This window comes from Rhipicephalus microplus, chromosome X, assembly GCF_043290135.1.
Source record: "Rhipicephalus microplus isolate Deutch F79 chromosome X, USDA_Rmic, whole genome shotgun sequence".
In the NCBI taxonomy this organism is placed as follows: domain Eukaryota; kingdom Metazoa; phylum Arthropoda; class Arachnida; order Ixodida; family Ixodidae; genus Rhipicephalus; species Rhipicephalus microplus.
Genome location: NC_134710.1, coordinates 31,552,537 through 31,572,295, shown reverse-complemented (window position 1 = coordinate 31,572,295; position 19,759 = coordinate 31,552,537). Strand labels below are relative to the sequence as shown.

Genomic DNA, 19,759 nt, shown 5'->3' with positions numbered 1-19,759 from the left:
TAGTGCCAAATCTCTGCTCTCCGTTTCTGTTGCTCTGGTTTTTCCAATTTCGACATTGTGTGGCTTTTTTTGTGGTTAAGTGTGTACCAATTTGCCCAACAAGCAACTCTCCTGAATGCATCGCGTGGCTGACGTTTACTTTCGACATGCATGCAGAAAAAAGAAAAGTTGTTGCAGAGTATTTCTGCTACGACAAGAAATTCTTAGAAAAAAAAATTATGTAAGGTGCTGTTGTGTTACGAAACTTGTTTTTGCCAGTTCCTCGGACTAGTGGGAAAGAAAGGGCAAGATACAATGCACGTAAGATCGATTGAACACTCTGCATAGTCAACGCGACTTGATTTTGAACCTTAATGTGCTGGTGAAGGCACTACGAGGTTCGACGGGTCGCTCAACATACCAGGACAAACTTCGTAAATATTTTGCCTTGCTCCACATTAACACAGCCAAAAACATAATAGCAAATTTCGTGCACAAGATTCCGTTTGTGTAAGAAACGACCATAACTAACAGCCGAATAACTAAATGTTTCTACGCTAATTAAGATGAAGTAGCAAAACTCAGAAAAACAAGTTCACACATTGCTTTTTTCTACTTGGAATGCAACATTGAATGCCTTAGAATTATGTCGAGCGAAAATTTAGACATTTGCAGACAGTGCATCATAACTAGCGTCTGAAGGGGATATTTGTGATCGCGTATTACCTTTTTTTTTAAACAACAAAACTGAATAGAATTCATGACTACTTGACTAATAAAAATAAAGGGGAGGGGCTCCATTATAAGACAGGCAGAACTTGCTTCTAACCGTCCAGTGGCAGTGCAGTGGGGGGATGCAGCGACGGAAGATGCTACTTCTCAAATCCCTCTCCGTTTCAAGTCTGCAGTTTACGTGCAGTAGGATGAGTGATTTTCTCAGCCAACGACAAAGAACGCCAATTGCTTATGCCGGCAGATGAGGTGAAACGAGTGGTACAGTTTCCGCTAGCATAATTTATATTTTCATAGAGATTACAAGTACAAAATAAACATATTTACTTGCTTTCAATATTGAGCCCAATAAGCGCCGTCGCCGACACGTCCTGTATCTATAGCACTATTCCCCTTCGCCCTTTTTTTGATGGCTCAGGAGAAAAAATACATAAAAGCTACTAGGCTGCACCATGCGTTCGTTTGGGCAGACATGCTTATCAATTAGAAAAGAAAAATTTACAGGAGTAAAACCAGCGATTTCTCAGGAGAATGGCGCTCAAAAGGGGCGACACAGCTCGAGTCTTGTTTTAGTACATATACCAGCGCCTTTGTTCATTGAGATATGTATTCTCTTTGAAAAGTAAATAGTACAGGTTAACTTAATGGTTTACTAATTAATGCGATGCTGCACTGTGATTTGGTATGTTTGCTGCGATACACTTCCTCAAATATTCACTGACGACGGTAAATAGTAGATTGGGGTATAAGTCTCGATACCCCGATATGATTATAATACGCATCGTAGTGAACGATTTCGACGTGTGGTCCTTTGACACGCACTGACATTGCACAATAGAATACACGGACACTTAGTTAAAGATGGTATCGCCGGGGATCGAACACGCGTGTTTCAGGACGACAGCATGACCTTTCGAAAAGGCTGATCCTTTTTGTGTTGGGCAGGCAAGATTAATTTGCCCTAGCCAGTGAACCAAAACAAAAAATAAATAAAATTAGCCCAGTAATTGCTGCGGCACCACACCGCGGCGAAACTGCTTTGGGGAAACCGGGAAAGACTAGTGATGGTGCGTAAATTCAGAATGACAGCGTGTATGCATGTGCACCTCAGGTGCACGACCTGTGCCTGCGCGAGAGGCGCCGCCACCGGGTGCCAATGAAACTAATAAAAGGAACATAATGAAAGTGAAATTTTCTATATCTACTACACCAGACATTCAGGTTCTTTGAGGGGTAGGAAACTGATTTGACTAATTACTCAGCTTAAAGCCAGATCATATTTGCAGATTGGATGATAAGAGCACTGAAATGGGTTTTGTTGCACAGTTGCTAAATGCATGTGCCCCTAGCTCTCAATGTGTCGCCCACTACATATAAAACGGAGTATAAAGAAGGGGCAGTGTCATGTAACCCTTTAATGCACGCCACTGCCGAGGTTCCACACAGTGAAATGACACCACATTCTGGCGGCCATTTCTGAAAGTGATCAGAAAGCATGAAGCTAAACCAGTAAGCTGCTGTCAACATCATACTACGCATCATAACACTGCATAAAACAATGACCTGCCTTTCTCGCCTTCAGAAAACAACTACCCCAGGGGTGCCCCGCCCAATGTATATAGTAACGAAAGAGAAACGACAGTTGCAAGCCACACAGACTTTGATTCCATAACTATTCTTCGGCTTGACGACAGTTGTCCATATATAATGGTGAACAATCTTAAAAGCTCCCCATAGTAAAGGTGAGGCGATACAAGGTCAATTTTCCAACCCAATAGCGAAATGTTGCTAATGGAACACAATTTAATGTTTCAGCAGTCCTACAAAGTGGTTCTTTTATACACAACACACACATCACGGTGCATATATAGTAAATCAGTATGAACACGCACAAAAACGCCCAGCTTAGGTTGGCCCCAAACACCGCGTTTGATGTTGCAGTCGTGCGACAGCTGCATCAATGACACAAGTTGAAAAAAAAAAAAAAACTGATTAAAATCCACAATTCCACCACTATAGCTTTTAGACGAATTCGTTGCAGATGCCAAACATGGCAAAATACCAGTTTTCAGCCAAATATAATTGAGACTGCGGCGAAGCCCCTGCGGCAACAACCGCGCAGATGAAGCAACCAGCGGGCGCCGATTACTACAGCACCTGCCAGATACGTTTGCACACAAGTCTGCAGAAGCTGTTGGCGATAAGGCAGACCGATGCAGATGCAAGCGTACCACACGTCTGTTACAGTCGGTGCTACACACACCAACGAGTGCAAACGTGACGTGCATATCAAGTTCGACTACCCAGTTCTGACTAGCGATGCGTGCCAAAAGCTAGAACAGCAACCGGAACTAGCGCAGTACCTTCAAGCTTAGTGGGCAGGCAGCACGCCTATCGACAACCACGAAGTAAGCAAGACGGAAGATTTCAACTTGCCAACTATATCCAGCACACGCACAAGTTTGTGCGGCGAAAAACTGATGCTGCTGATCACTCCTGCAGACTGCTACGATAATAAAAAAATATGGACATAAACCTGGACAAAATGCACGCAGCTTCACGACCGATGGTTAGGCGAAAGCTATCGGTAGTGCGACTTGACACCTGGACGGCATCGCGCGACGCGTTCCCGGACAGCCCTCAATGGCGAATAGGCGTGGCACATCACCGCACGTGGAGGGGACACTAGGCGGCTCGCAGACGCGAATCACGCTCGTGCTTCTTCATCGCAACATTTTTGTAAGACACACTCGAAACGTTGATGAGAGAGAAACTTCGATATGCCAAGAAAATGGGCCATACACGAAACCTGTCCTTGGCTCACCGCCAGGTTCATAGTTCCCCGTGGAGTGGCAGTGTGTCAGCACGCGTCACGCAAGTTTTCATCCCGAAACAGTGAGCGTCGAAAGCCACCTTCACTATTCTGCCGCAGGAGACTATCGCAATTCCCACCTATCAATTGGCGACGATGAGGCACCGTGTTATATCCACGGTAATCGCAGCGTTCCGTTAGCTGCCGAAGGTTGCGCAGACTAAACAAAAAGACTCCGTGGTGGAGCCAACTCGTGCCAAGACGGCAGCAGTGAAGATGCTTGCAAGCGGCGTGCGCGACAGCAGCGGAACATGGCGTCCAAAGCTAGACTTCCATCGAAACCGCGCCTCGCGCACGCGCGTCAAACTTAGTATACATAGAGTCAGCGCACAAACTTGTTCATCACGCTCGCGGCACAATGGAGAAAAGTGTAATGATCTGGCTTCCCTTAATCCCACATCGATAGTGGTGACCGCAAGCCAAGACGACCGCACACCTGAAGTGATTCTCCCCCTCTCCCATATGCGCTGTGGAGAGCTTGTAAACTACGCCGGTTAAGCCTGAACTTAGTTTCAAGAGGTTCAAACTGATGATGAAGGAGAGCAGAGAGCAAGTGATGCGAGTCAACTGCATATCGAAACGTCTTCCACAAGCGAAGGACTGACTTACTTTCGCTGAAGTCGGTCTCTCAACAGACGAACGTGAGCCCAACAGCTATCGTTCAAAGTGACTCGAACAGCGGACGGCAGGGCGCGGCACAGCGCTCTTCTGTCAAACGCGTTCACACCCTCTGTACAGGCATCCAAAAAAAAACTATTTGCAAGAAATTTAACTGTAAATTAAGAAATAACTTTTAAATATAATAAAAATTTTAGTAGTATTGAACAATATTTTTAATTTATTCAATTAACATACGGGAGTACAAACGATACAGATAACTAACTTAAGTAATATGAGGTTTGTTTACAACGTAATTGTTTTAATGTTTTAATCATTAAATTAATAAAAAAAGTGTATTAGTGTTATGTTTCATATTATTAACAACATTTCTGTTTGGGAACAATATTAGGCTCGCAGTGAATGCAAGCACTCTGTCACGTGACCCTTTCTCGCCATTTTGTGTGCGGTGCATGACGTCCTCTAGGAGCGGAGCACCTTTCTGGCGTGTTTGATAAGTAACAATTTGCTCTAGTAGCTCCTAATGGTCTAGAATTGTATGATCCATCATGCCGACGTATTTTCAACGGCCTGAAAATGCTCTTAAGCGAGCGAGAGGTAAGATCGCATGCGTCAATATGGGTCGTGCGTTTGGCTCGGCGTTATCCGGCATAGTTCGGACACGCATATTTCACTGTGCTCGCGACATTTTGTGATCGTTGAGCGTAGCTGGTGCATATGGCATCGTATTGCTATGCTTGCTCGCGTTTTGTTCTAACGAGCCTTGTAATTAGGTTTTTTTTCTCCATTAGCCTGTTACCGGTTGCGGTACCGGTGTGACACTCGCTTCTAACCTTGCTTCGTAGTACTACGATGTCACAATACAGGGCCTTTATCATCTTTTTCTTTCCTCTGTGATAATATGCTTGTGTCGTAAAGTTTTGATGCCGCTGGAACCGAATTCATTTTTCTTTTATCACATATTGCAATCGTTGAGCTTAGCTGGTGCATATGGCACCTTATTGCAATGTTTGCTCGCGTTTTGATCTAAGGAGCCTAATCGTTACGTTTTTTTCCTTCTCCATTAGCGTGTTACCGGTTGCGGTACCGGTTTGACTCCCGCTTCTAACCTTCTTGTTTCGTAGTACTACGATGTCTCAATACATGGCCTTTTTTTTTTATCTTTGTCTTTCCTCTGTGACAGTATGCGTGTGTCGTCAAGTTTCGATGCCGCTGGAACCGAATTCATTTTTTTGTCATCAGCTAAGCCTGGAGTTTCGTGATGAAACGTGTTCACGCCCGTCGAAGCGAGCTGCGTGGCAAAAAAAGAGGTCGCGCAGCTCGGCTCGTGTGTTTCACACGTTAACCTCACTTGTACAGTCAGCCACAAAAGTTTGCGGACCACGCGTGGCCAAGATCCTCTTCGCGACACTTCCGTTACGTCATCAGTGATCCACAGCAGCGCTACGTTAAAGATGCATCCCTCCTTAAATCCACGGCCCGTCGTTTTTCGCACTGCGCAAATATTTTCTACCTATCCCTTTCAACGTAACGCGCTCTTTGGTAGCCAGGGCTACTTGCTGATATTTGGAGAGCATTATATCAGTTCTATTTTCGCGTAACTACACTGTTGCTTTTTTTTTTTTTCCTTTTGTGCGTGAGTGAACGGTGAGACAGCCATGGGACACAGATGCTTAGTCGGCAGGCAGAATTTTTTCGTTCCTCCCCCATCACTAAGTGATATTGGCGGCCGGGGTTTGATTGCCTGCGCCCAGGTTTTGCTGCCCAAAGCTCGAACCACCACGCCGCCATAGTGGTTACATTTGTAAAAAGAAATAATGCGATGACTCTTTTTATAAATTTATTCACGAGGCATTTGCAGAAGTGTCATGAAATATAGATATCTCAAACATCTAGTAGGAAGTCAAATGTCCGCCGTTCTTTAACGCCTCATTGACGCCTGTGGGCATCGACTCGTACAAAAATTTATTAACGTCTGGTCGACGACGCAGGCTTTCCCATTCTAGTGCGATTGCTTGCCACAGCGTATCGGCCATGCGGCCGTGGTTGTCGCGTGTGGACAGCCGTTTCTTCAACGTGCTTAAGACATTTTCGATGGGATTCAAGTCGGCGCCACACGGAGGCCACTCAAGATGACAAACAGCATGTTCTAGCAATGACTGGATGACACGTGCTTTATGTACCGGGCTGCGGTCGTGTTGAAAAAAGTAGCAGCCGTCACTGAAGGAACCATCCATCGCATACGAAAGGAGGTGTCAGGTGATGACATTGCAGTACCGAGATGCAGTGAAGAGCCCTTTCAGACGCACAATGTGACCAAGGCCATCTTTGCTGATTGCTCCCCACCCGCTCATGGAACAGCGTTTCGCTGGATAGAACACTTTATGTGTAATTAAGCAGATACCTGCAGGAAATAGCGTACAATTAGGTTCCAGCGGTGCTTCTAAAAATGCTGAGATTTCTCTTGTGTGTGAACTGTATACTGCTATTATAGAGTTGGCAGTAGAAAAACTGGGAGGATCATTAGATAGTATACCTAAGACCCACTGGCAGCTTTAATATAGCTTCAGAGTAAGTAATAATACAAAACAATTGCTAAATTAGTGTTTTCAATGTTATACCATCCAGAAAAATCTCCTAATTTTCAAAACCTCATTTTACGTGAAAGATGTTGTGATGTAGAATTATCTGCGCGAATACACTGTAAACACAACTGCAGTTTCGTGGACGCCAAACCCGCTTCCGTTGGTCCCAGCGCGTGGAAAAAAGTTGACTCGTCGCTGAAGGTGATATTGCCCCATTTCTCTGTTGTCCGATCGTTCATTGCTGTTGCGAAAATGCAGGCCAAGCTCTCTCAGCCTTCTTCTCACAGACGATGCCGTGAGCGAGAGTGCTTCGCGGATGTCTTCTGCACTTTGAAAAGGATCAGCCACGATGGAGGCCGTAATCAGTCGTAGCCCTTGGACGCCCACTGCGCTCCATATCTGTGAATCTGCCATCATCGCGGAAAGCCTGAATAGTCTAGGGCGATGCGGCTCCTGTCGGTTCGGCGGCGAATTTCGCGCTGAGGTACTCTCTACAAATAAACGCACAATGTGCCTTCTTTCGTTCAGTGGAACAGGGAGCGGCTTCTTTCCTGATAGGCAATCACCACGTGCCCTGAAGCAAGTCTACTACGTTTTCAGCAACTGATATGAAGGTGCACCTATGCGTGCAAAAACTTTCTATGCATCCGCTTTTTCTTTATTTTTGATGACAGTGAAACACCTCCCATACCGTTTCTCTCAAGGCGCAGAAGCAGCAATGCTCATTGGATCAAGATGCTGCCTAACGAAAATGCGCCAGTAAACGTCACGTAAAAACTTCGTCGCAACGATTCGTGAAACTTACCTACACACTGGCACACCAGTCGACAAAGGTTGCAGTGATTGCTCCAGTACTGCTATCAAAGCAGATATATGGCGGTCTTACCGCAGACAGCGCTCTGCGTTAAGACAGCGAACTACGAACTTCGTGCCCGGGAATGAAAAATTGACATGCAGGCGAGTACCACGAAGGCTCATGTCCGGGAAAGCGCCCCTGTCGCCGCTAGGTAGCGCAGATAGGCAGTTTGGCACGTGCTCGCGTGGTCCGCAAACTTTTGTGGTTGACTGTACGTACGCTTGTGGCTTACTTGGTTGCTGGCTTTTTTGTGGGCCACTGAGCTTGACAAACGCGGCTTCTTTCTCTTGCAGAATTCATCGATGTCGGAAAGAAACATCGTGCGTTGGACGCTCTTTATGATGTTATCAAGAGCCGAAAACATCGAACATGGCAAAAAGTTCACGAGCCGATTATGCAGCAGTACTTGGAGCTATGTGTGGAACTCAAGAAAAGTCACATCGCTAAAGAAGGTCTCTTTCAGTACAGAAACATATGCCAACAGGTAATTTATACCTTCACTGACTTGTTCGGTGCATGACTCGTGCCTGAAAACTCTGCTGGATGTGGCGAAAGTTGTGTGCACTAATTTGATAGACAAAGTTGTCATGGCCTCGAATCTTTCATCACAGTGGCCTTTGTGGAGAACCTGCACACATTCGTATGTTATTTATTGTCCATTTTCTGCAGCACCAACATTGCATTTTTCCAGTTGTTGTACAGGTGCTCTCAGAATAATGCAGAATGTTGAACACGCTACCACTTACACAATACGCACCTTCCGTGGCGTTGTGCAAGCAGTGTTTTTATTATTTTACAAAAACTCCATAAAAGATTTCATAATTTTTTAGTTCAGATGTAACCTACGAGTCTCTACGATTACATTCCTTTCAGTGGTTGCATAGAGAAGGTACAGAGGGGTCCACTGTTAAAGGGAACACCGGAATGCGTGTCGTCTGCTCGGCACCACTGCCGGCCGGCAGAGGCAACTATTTTCGTGCAGGGGCAATGGGCGGCGCTCGTTTGTTGTCTGCTACAGTTGTGGCCTCACGTCAGCCTGTCGTGAAGTCGGGCATGACGCTTTGAAATTTGTCCCCAGGCTGCATTGCGAGCTCAGATGGAAAGTAATGAAAGAAGTTGCAAGGAAATTGGTTCATCCAACATACTACCTAACCGATATTTTGGTGGTTAAAGCAGCATGGCTTGTTTACGGCCGTCTTTTTTCTAGCATAGCTTTATAAAGAATAGTCTTCTTGTGGAGCAAGGCCCGGCCGCGATGGTCTAGCGGCGAAGGTACTCGGCTGCTGACCTGCAGGTCGCGGGGATCGTATTTCGGCTGCGGCAGCTGCATTTTTGATTGAGGCTAAAATGCTGTAGGCCCATGTTCTGAGGTTCGGGTGCACGTTAACGAAGCCCAGGTAGTCGAAACTTCCGGAACCCTCCATACGGCGATATGGTGGTTTTGGGACGTTAAACGCCACACACCATCGCATATTTGGAGCACGTATTTCATGCGCACTGATGCAGATTGTCTGCTGCAGTGCGTAAGCTGAAAACTGGCGTCGACGGAAAGCTTTTTCAAAACAGGCAATTTTTTATCTAACGAGAAGGAAAACGGTAATCCCACTGATGGGCCAGGTGATAGCAATCTGATTAGAGATCATTCCAGACATTTTTATTCTAGCTAGAAGGAAAGCGACTATTTGAACGTTCCGCGACAACGGCCACGCTTTGTGACGAGCTGAAGCGCGGCCGCAAGTGCAGCTTGAAGTTTGCGTCCAGAAATGTGGGCCCCATGACTGAAAAGGATATCAGTTACGTAGTATGTTAGATAAACCAATTTCCTTGCAACTCTCCCATTACTTTCCATCTGAGCTCGCCATGCAGCCTGCGGACAAATTTCAAAGCGTCATGCCTGACTTCACGACAGGCTGACGTGCGGCCACAACTCTAGCAGACGACAAACGAGCGCCGCCCACTGCTCCTGTGCGAAAATAGTTGCCGCTGCCAGCCGTCAGGGGCGCCAAGCATGTAATAGCATGTAAAAAAAAAAGGCATGTAATAAAAATACATACTTGGTGTTCTTTCATTCAATAGGTCAATATAAAATCATTAGAAGATGTAGTACGTGGCTACTTGGACTTGGCTGAAGAGAAAACTGAGGCTGCTCGCGAAGAATCCCAGCAAGCAGTAGTTGACATCGACGACCTTGACAACGTGCAGACTCCAGAAAGGTGAGCCATAAGATTACTTGGTTCGAGCAATAATTTTCACATGTTACAAATTTAAGTGCTCTTTGTTGTTCCTACAGGGCCCTGTCTAGTTCTATTTCAGCTGGCTTGCTGTGGAGAAGCTGAGATTTATATCCCCTTGGCTACACCATATTTCTTACTTCTGTATCATAGAAAATAGTTCACTAAAAAACAATAATTGGGTTGTTTGAGTGAGTGTTACTTGCTTGGAAAGTACCTAAATGCTTGGTATTAAGAAAAGATGCTGTTAAAAAAACCAAGTTTTTCCCACAATTACATATTTCTTGTTATTACTCGCTTTCACAGTCAGTTTCTATCTTCATGGCAAAAATAAAATCCAGGTTGTAATTAAACTTAACTCTCTCACTACCGCGGGAAAAGGGGCCATTTTTACTAGGTGCAAAAAACCTTTTTTGCTAGATACTAGTGCCTTGTTTACATTATTTGGTACGAAACTAGCTAAAAGAATGTTCTGCCCAATAATACAAGCGTTACATATATACTTATTTCGCACATCAAGAAAAAAATGTTTATAATGAAAAGTTTATACAGTGTTTGTACAATTAATGCTATAGACGGTTTCGGTGTTTCTAAACAAACTGGCTCGCACTGAACGGCCTACCCCAGAAGACTTCCGGTGCGCCATTTCCGGTAATGCTTTTTCAATTGGTCCCAGCGATGTTTTCGTGGTGTGTTTGAGTTTGCTGCTCTATTATTTCTGGCGCATTCCTTAGGATGTGTTTGGAGCGACATCTAGTGTCTACACGAAGGGGCTCGGTGTAGCGCACGTGAGGTACAGGCGCGGCCACTGCTGCGGTAGCATGGCTCGCGTGGCCGACAGGTACCGGGCAAAATATTCGTCGAGGCGTTCTAATGAGCGCGGACCCCAGCTGCGTGTTACTTTTTTTTTATTGTAACTTTCACATCCATGTAACAAAAAACGTTGCAAACATTTGTTTGGTCCCATAGCCTAACCGGCTAGTAGAGGGACCAATTGTGTGACATACCTACATACTTGCGCAAGCGGTTACACAGCGACAAAGGACATCAACCTGGATACAATGTTTAAAATAGAAAAACAAAAAAAAACATGATTGAACTATACAAAGAAACATAGCGCAGAACATAGCTACTTATAGCACAGAATAATAATAGCACTAGAATAATAATAATAATACTAAATGACTATGCAGACGTATTATTTAGAAAGTTCGCATGAAGTGCATGCTTCATGGCCAATGGAAAATTTCTAGCCTCTTTCACATCTAACAGTGGCTGACAGAAAATGCACAAACTGCAGAAGTTTGTCAGCGACCTTCATTGAGCCAGTTGGTTCTGCATGTCGACGATGTGGTTATGCTTTCTGTAGGCGCGGACAGGGAATTGACAGCGCACACCTGTCTTTTCCCTGTGCGCTTCTTCAAAGCACACCCAAATCGTTGATATGCAGGAGAAAAAGTTGCTTGATCCATAGTGAAGTTGTACAATTGAGTTTTTCGACTGGAACTGAAAACCTGCCTGCTGTCGAACCATGAATATATTTGTGTTTTTGTCTAAGCACACAACCTCAGGTTAAAAGGTTATTTCTGTGCCTGTGTCACACCGGGAACTTCAGGAGCAATCAGAATCACTCGCGATCTGAAGTGTTCATGTGACTGAGAAATTGTAAAATCTGCTGACGTCAACTGCAGCTGGGTCACGCAAATTGTAATGGCTTACTCACGATTAAACTATTCATGAACAAGCGATGTCATTTGCTCACACATATTAGAGCCCACTTGCTGGTGTTGCTTTCCAAAAAATGAATACAACGACAAAACGTGGACACCGCGACATACACTATGCGCGATTCATGGTGAGCACGCTGCTCAGTGTCCCACATTGCTTGGAACAGTATACACATCAATGTTGTCACTCAAACACCTTTGCAATAGATTTTAAGTGTTAGCTTTTACGTAGTGCTACCCATTTTAGACGTCGGTACACACATCTGCTACGAGTGGAATACGACAGTGACCGATGCGTTCCCAGTAACTGGGGGCCCTCTACTGGTCTACCGTCCGAGTATCCCCTCTGTACCATTAGTCAGCTCCGAGACTTGTATTGCGTTTTTATGAAGGCGGCAGAACCTGCGTGTTCTTTGTGGGAATCCAGCTTTTTTTGCGTGATTACTGCAATGTAGGTGTTCTTTCTATCATCATGGTTCGTAAAACAGAACGTTTTCATTAGCATCTGAAATTAGTTTAGGCTTGCAGACTGCATCCTGGCTTGACACAGCTGTGCCCGGGTTGCGAGCGCTTCATCAGAATAATTTCATCCGCATATAACATCGAAACACAAGCAGCCGCGGCCAGCAATGAAGGCTAAAACCGCATTAAAACGAGCTAAACTGGAAGTTTCCGGGGGTATTTTTTTGGTGAATGCACAATGTTGCCAGAGACCGACAGGCGCTGGCAAAACAGTATAAAAAGGAAGATAACATAAAAATAATGAGCTTAAAGTAATTCAAGATATACAATTTAAAGCTTCTTATGTTGCAAAAAAGTTGTACACGTTTCGAAAAATTATTGCCAAAAACTTTCCACACACAAAAAAAAGTTAGCAAGGGTGTAGCAGTATATGGGTTATCCTGTGCAACTTGCCATCGGGGACAGGGTCTGTGCTCTCAGTCCATGACACTTGTAAAAGTAGGGAATGAAAAAAAAAAACTGTTTTTGGCATAATTTTTGAAGGAATGAGACCTGTAAATAACTCTGAGGCATTCCACTAGAGATGAAGCCTAGGCAGTTCAACATTTTCTATGTAGATGAGGATTCCAATGCACTTCATCACTTGGTCAGGACTGAAGTTCCTCCACAAATCGTCTCTTTTCGCATACGTTTGCCTCTTCAAAATGTGCATCCATGCATATTTGTTGATGTAGTCGCAGATCATGCTGGTCAAATGCGCAGTGAACAGCTGGAAGAAATCGACGGTGCGGACAAAGCGGCGTGCCCTACTCTGGAGTGCACCTCCAACTTCGGTCCCCGGGTTTAGTCTCGAAAGAAACTGCACATGCTTGATAAATGCCAGCAAGGAATTGTATCGGTAGGAAGTTGAGACCCTCAAAATGATTCTGTGAGTACATGCTCCACTGCCCATAACTACTATCTAGACAAAATTTCAAAATTTGTGCCGCCACACAATCAGCGATATACAGTATCTGAAGTTGGCATGAAAGCCTATGTAAAATAATTTTTTTTTTAATCTTTCAGAGTAGCATCTTGCTTAAGGGGGATGAAGCTTTCGTAGAGCGAAAAAAAGCCAAGAAATCACATTTTCAGTTTCTGCAGCCCTTCTATCCAATTCCAAAATTTCTCCACTGAAAACTGCCTAGAAGTGCTTCTAAATATTTGTTGCACTTGCCAAAGTAGCGAGAATTGTTGCGAGAAAACACCCTATTTTTCAAGTCATCACTACGCGATGGCGTGACTGAGCAATGTTGCTTTGGACTCGTTGGAAAGAGGGTTCTCCATGCTCGAATTTCGCACTTCAGCTGGCTCATCTTGTTAAAATCAAGTGAGCAATAAGCAAATGTTGTCTGAAGGTCGTCTCTAAGCCTCTGAATAGGCATGTTCGCCGTGTTGCTCCAATATGCCTCGCTATTAGCCGAACTGGGAGAGCGTGTCTGCTTCTTGCGCCTGGGTGCTTCGGGAGGTCACAGCTGTCAAATCATGCAATTCAGTAGTGACGCGTACGCACTCATTCTGAGCCGTATAAATTATATATCAATTGTGCTCAACATGCTAAAACAGCCTTACACAAAATTACACAACACTCAACAACATAACACACTCGAGGCGGCTTCGCCAAATTCTGGTTCACCACGAGGGCCCGCGGGCAGACAGCCTGCGGTGCCGTCCACAGCAGGCCCTCCGCTAGAGACCACCATTCACGGCAACCGCCACCTAGGCGTCACCGCCGGTGCTACGCACTAATCATGCTGATGATAGTGGTGACAAATTCTTGCGTGCACGCCACCTAATGCTCGGTAGTTGTTCAATGATTCCATTGAACGAATGTAAAGGTAAGGTACAGCAAACCAAGGTAAAAGAAATCTCGCACACTGATGCCAGTTTTCAATTGGAAGTTCAATTCCGCGAAGACTTCTATGTTGTCCCTTATACATTCTAATACCTCATCGTGAGCCAGTGAGTATAGTATAGGGCCTTTATGTCAATTGAAAAACCGAAAACATTAATTTGATTTGACTATTTGAAAAATTCTATCAGTGCCATCGAGTTTATCAGAAATGGGTCATCAATCTTTAGACACTTTAGATGGGTCTGAATAAACAAGCAGAGTTGCTTTTGCCACGTTCCACTTTCTGTCACAACGACTCGGAAGGGCATTCGGCTTTATGTGTTTTGGCAGAAAAAAAACATGCTGAGTCCATTTTTGTCGCTTTTACTAATATGCTGAGCTAACTGTTTCAACTCTAGTTTACAACAGATTTCCATGGTTTGCGTTTTTACTCTATCTAGACGAATGTCGGTACAACTTTAGAAAACAGCAGATAGCTGTGACCGCCTTTTCTAGAGACAAGCAATTAAGAACAGCGAAACCACCCTCCATATCTGACGGCACGACACAAAGTTCGTCTCTCAGAAACTTGGTGGTCTTCCGCTACAGAAGTCTGGTGCTGGTAGGCTTACACCCCATAGGAGCATGTCGACGCCTTCCGAGATGCATCTGTCCGAATCCTTTGGTGAGGCACGGCCAGCAATAGAGCGCACAATTGAAAGAAGCTCGAGTGCGGACCTCTCTTGGTCGACAGCGAACTTTGGACATAGGGCTAGGGTGTTATGAATGTAGTCGGGGAGGACGACATCTCTGCAAGAGTGGACCACACCCGATTGCTGGGACTTGGTTGAGCACTGCGCACGAAGGCTAGTTAGCACACGTTACCACAAGCTGTTTGCGGTGTGTTCGATTTGGTCGCAGTACTCTCGCCATCTTTTCTTGTTGAAGCTGGACAAACGGTGTTGCGGTACGTGCACTGTTGTCGGTGCCATTCAGGCCGCAGAATTTTGCACACCGTATACCATGTCCGATAGAGGGATGGTAACCTCCAAACAAGGCTTTAGCGTATAACAACTGGGACACTTGTTAGTTTGCACTCATTTGTACTTGCGATTATATTTCGTGCATCGTTTTTGTTTTAACAGTGCATTAAGTGTCGAGCGGTAAATGTTGTTAGTTCATTCTCATCCGGTGTATGTTGTTTTTGTGCGTTATTTGTGCGTGATCAGTGCGCTGCACGTTTTGATCTGCTTGCCATTCTCAGCGTAACATTCTAAGTTGTTGCTGTCACATTCATTGCTTCGGATTATTTGCATGAATAAATTTTTGAGGGGAAGACAAGCCCATTTTTTTTTTATATAATGTCTGTTGTTGTCTGTTATTTGATACCTAATCGAAATTTGATTGGTAATATCCTAATCACCAACACTAAATTTGATGGTCGGCTAAAACTTTTCAGCAAGGATATTCAGAAAAAAAGGTTCTGTCACCCCCTGATGTATCAATCTGGGAATCGTCATAGTTAATTTCACAGTTCTAGCATCTTTTGAAAGTTCTGCAGGCCTGGAATATGAGAACCATGTGCACTATTTTGACATATTGTCGTAACTTGAAAACCAGTGAACATAACTTCATGAAATTTTGTAGTAGTTCTAGTGGTTTTGCTATGAATATATCCTGAAAATTTCATTGAGATATATCAAAAACGAAAGTTGGTATCGTATGGTAGCCTCCCCACGTGAACATGCCGATGCCAACTGCTAACACATTAGAAATGCCAACGCTAGGCATAGTGGAAATTCCAAGTGAATATTTCAGTTTTGTTTCATTCTTGCTATACTTGAAGGTGCCAGATCATGTTGCTAATTCAAGCGAATCTCTTTCCAGTTTGTTATTGAGTGCGGTCAGCAGTGAAGACACCCAAGATCGCACTGATCGCGTTGTCCTCACTCCATGGGTGAAGTTTCTGTGGGAGTCCTATCGTCAGTGCTTGGAGCTTCTTCGTAATAACTCGCGTGTGGAATCTCTCTATCATGACATTGCACGACAGGCTTTCAAGTTCTGCCTCAAGTACAGCCGCAAGACTGAATTCCGCAAACTTTGCGATCATGTAAGTGTTTGGCCTATTGAAATTTTGTTTTCCTTTTAGGATAACAGTTGACACTGTTGGCCTGTACGACTTGCTCTATTGGTTATATAGGTGTGCAAGTGCTGCACACAAATGGCACTTTGCATGTTCTGTGCCAAATTTGGCAGTTTTATCTTCTACCAAGCATTACGCATTGAATACGCAAAAGATGCCGTAATATCCATATTCCGAGTAGTTTGTTTACGTCGTATCATGGAGCATAGTGCTCCCATCTGGCGTGAACTTAACACCATGCATGAATCTTGCACCACACGAATAAAATTCTTGTATCCTGTTATCAAGACTGCTACAGTAAAAGCTCGTTAATTCGAACTGCGAATGGAAGCCGCCTCAGTTTGAATTAACGAAAGTGAAGAACAATAGTACACAGCGAGTAGGGCATAACAATTTATTTTTTGAAAAAAAAAAAAAAAACTGTGATCGCAATGTGCGTTCTTTCCTTGAGGGCGACAGCCAGCACTTTGGCGGAAGGCCTCTTCTTCGCCTTCTTCAAAACTTAAGACTGGCGGCATTCAATGCGGCCATGACTTCCGCAGCAGAGGGCCGCACTGGTGCTTCGTCCTCCTCCTCATCATCGTCACTGGCAGTGTCAGGTTCTGCACTTCTCACCTGACATATTGTCGCCATCCGTGATTGCACCACACACCACTGCACTTGAGTCCACAATCACGTGTCCGCAAAGCAGGCGTTTTCCAAAACGTTCGCCATGGGGTCGATGACGCCGTGTTCGAGCACTGGTGGCTCGTCAGCTTGCAGAGCTTTGGTGCTAAAGCCACAGCGGCGAAAGCAATTTGCTATCGTAAGCGCTGTCACTCGCTTCCAAGCATGCACAAGCATGTGTAGTGCACTTAGGAGCATCACTTGGCAGTTATTGCATGAAATAATTCATTCCAACATATGATCCCGATAAAATGATTTTAAATTTCTAAATATACTCTGGTCCATGGGCTGCAGTACTGCTGTCGTGTTTGCTGGAAGGAAGGCCAGCTCAATGGCCTTAGTCAATGGCCTTAGTCTCAACATTGACTTTATGAGCCGAACAGTTGTCCACAAGAAGCCGGACTTCGCGGCCACAATGTTTGAACTTCTTGTGAAGCTTCCCCAGTCTGATGGGAGGGACCGGATGTTCTCTTGAAGCAGCGAAGACTTCTCGATTTGCCTATCAAAAAGAGAGGCAACTTCTCGGTCCCGGTCATGTTTGCTGCAACCATCACAGTTATCCGTTCTTTACTTTTCTTCCCTCCCGTGCCCTTGTTGCCTTTATACGTGATAGTTTTGGCGGGCAGCACTTTGAAAAATAAGGCCGTTTCATCTGCATTAATTATGTCCTGCGGAAAATGAAGCACTTCATAGCGCCAACCTTCACATGTTGCCATGTTGACGGCGTTCATTTCACCCAACACAGCAGGGAAATGAGGTCGTAACGCTCGCGAAAACGGTGCAACCCCCATCTGAAGCAGCGAAGTTCGTTAACTTGGCCTGTATGACTGGGCCACTCTGTAGTATGTCCTGCGAACTCATTTCCTTCATCCAAATGAGAAGCGCTTTCTTGAGGTCAGGATATTTCGCGGGCCGCAACCTCCTCCCTCCTTTTGCTCGCAACTTCTGCCTCTAAGGCGTCGTCAATAGTCCTCCTATTTTTTATATAAGTAGATAGCGTCGTTTTCGGTATCCCATGCTTTTTCGCGATATATCTTGATTAGGCAAGAGTCCGGCGTCCACTTCCCGCATGATATCGGCTTTTTCCTGAAGTGTTTTGGCACGGTGTTTGCCGCGGGCACACGCCATCAAGTCGGAGCAGCAGAATTGCAACAGACGGGAAGCTACTACCGGCGCTACCGCAACAAGCGTTAGCCGAGGCCTAACACCGACACAAAGAATCTTGACAGTAGGAAGCTACTCCCAGCATCAACAACCGAGGTGTACGACGCACTACACGCACTCTGTGATGCAGACAGTCAAATCATAGAAGCCGAAAGAAACACAAAACCAGTTTCACTGCCAGGGTGCAACAATGAGTGCAATAGCATCAAATTTCAATCTTGTACGTAGTAAGGCTGGCGGCAGCTTTTATTAGATCCGGCATCTCCTAACTCTACGAACACTGTAAGAGAATACAGTCGCCGGCCGTTTATTCGGACTTGACAGGAACCGTCGAAAAGTCCGAATAATCAAGAGTCCGAAAAAACGGATTTGGTAAAAAAAGCACTTTTATAGGCCTGATCGCCCGAAAAAAATGTCTATGCGTGTCTGCACAGACGCACGCTTACGCGCGATCACGTCGGCCTGTACCTCTGCGAATATCTGGCCGCCGCTGTAGACAGACAACAGCATCGATATGGCTTGCGCTAAGTCCGCATTTGATGGTTGTGGTGCAGGCGGCGTGTGATCGTCGGAGTCACTGTCCGCAAGCGCCGGCTCACAGACCTGACGGACGATTTCGTCATCGTCCAACTCTGCGCAAGGCAAAACGACACTGTTAAAGTTGACGAAGTCTTCAAACGTACCCACCCCCACATCGACCCCGCTAGCACGGAGGTCGTCCAAAATGTCTGCTGCTGCAGTAGGCGGACTCTCAATCGCGCGGCACTGTCCTCCTCAGTCCCAGTTATAAATCCTGCGTGGCGGAAGCAGTTGTGGATCGTTTCCCGAGTCACTGACTTCCAAGCATCGGACAACATGCTGATGGCTTGGCTGTCAGAACATCCACGACGTAGTTTTTGTCACTGTCGATGCATAACAGCATCCAATTCAGGAGGCGCGACCGATAGTTAGCTTTCAAGTTTTTGATGACGCCCTGGTCAATTGGCTGCAACACGCTTGTTGTGTTAGGCGGCAAAAACTCCCCTGTCATAGCTTTCAAGTTGTCGATATGCCCATGGGCACTGCACTTGTCGACGAACATCAGCACCTTGTGATTTTGCAGTTCGTACCGGCGGTCGAGCTTGCGAAGGTACTGTTTGAAGAGGTTTTGCGTAATCCACGCCTTCGAATTCGCTTCATACGACACAGGAAGTGATTTTTCACGCCTTTAAAACATCTCGGATTCTTTGATTTCCCTATCACGAGGAGCGGAAGTTTCTCTGTCCCCGTCATGTTGCCTCCTACAACAACTGTCAGTCGCTCCTTGCTGTGCTTCCCCCCATGACAGTGTTCACCAGACAAAGCTAGCGTCTTGTCGGGCAGCATCTTAATAAAAAGTCCTGTCTCGTCACAAAGACGTTTTCTGGTGGATACTGGCGCAGCAGTGCGCACAGCTTGTCGGCGTGGTAGTTGGTCACGAGTGTTTGGTCGACCGAACCACTCTCACCGCACATTCGCTTGAAGGCCAGGTCGTACCTTTTCTTAAAGTTGCGCAACCGGCAGTCACTGAACTTGCAGCCGGTAATACCCATGCGCAGGGCGAGTGTCTCTGCTTTCTGTCTCAGCAGATCGCCAGACACGGTTATTTTCCTAGCCACCCTAGCACTCAACCACATGTTCAGCGCCTCTTCAATGCGGGTGGCTGCCGTCCCGGAAATTTTTCTGCGTACCCGCAGACGCTTTCTCAGCTGCCTCCAGGATCTTAGCCTTCTGCTTTAGTTAGTCCGAGACGGTTTGCTTGGAAATAGAAAATTCCCATCGTGAGTGTCTTTTAGCTCTCACGTTGGCCACGTTTCTTGTGCTACCGACGGC

At 45.5% G+C, this 19,759-nt stretch overlaps 2 protein-coding genes across 13 annotated transcripts in view; one reads left to right on the top strand and one right to left on the bottom strand.

The window, feature by feature from the left end:
* The window catches only part of hts (adducin 1-like protein hts), a 118,792-nt gene extending 114,498 nt beyond the window's left edge, over positions 1–4,294 (bottom strand). For all 12 annotated transcript variants that reach the window (XM_037426733.2, XM_037426734.2, XM_037426738.2 and 9 more), the window contains exon 1: positions 4,193–4,294. The gene's annotated coding sequence lies outside the window, so the exon portion shown is untranslated. The remainder of the gene's footprint in view (positions 1–4,192) is intronic.
* A 330-nt stretch (positions 4,295–4,624) lies between these two features.
* The window catches only part of eIF3a (eukaryotic translation initiation factor 3 subunit a), a 38,939-nt gene continuing 23,804 nt past the window's right edge, over positions 4,625–19,759 (top strand). The window contains exons 1-4 of the mRNA XM_075876138.1: positions 4,625–4,798; positions 7,936–8,126; positions 9,719–9,855; positions 15,823–16,045. Of these exons, the coding sequence (XP_075732253.1) occupies positions 4,750–4,798; positions 7,936–8,126; positions 9,719–9,855; positions 15,823–16,045 (600 nt within the window). The 5' untranslated portion in view covers positions 4,625–4,749. The remainder of the gene's footprint in view (positions 4,799–7,935; positions 8,127–9,718; positions 9,856–15,822; positions 16,046–19,759) is intronic.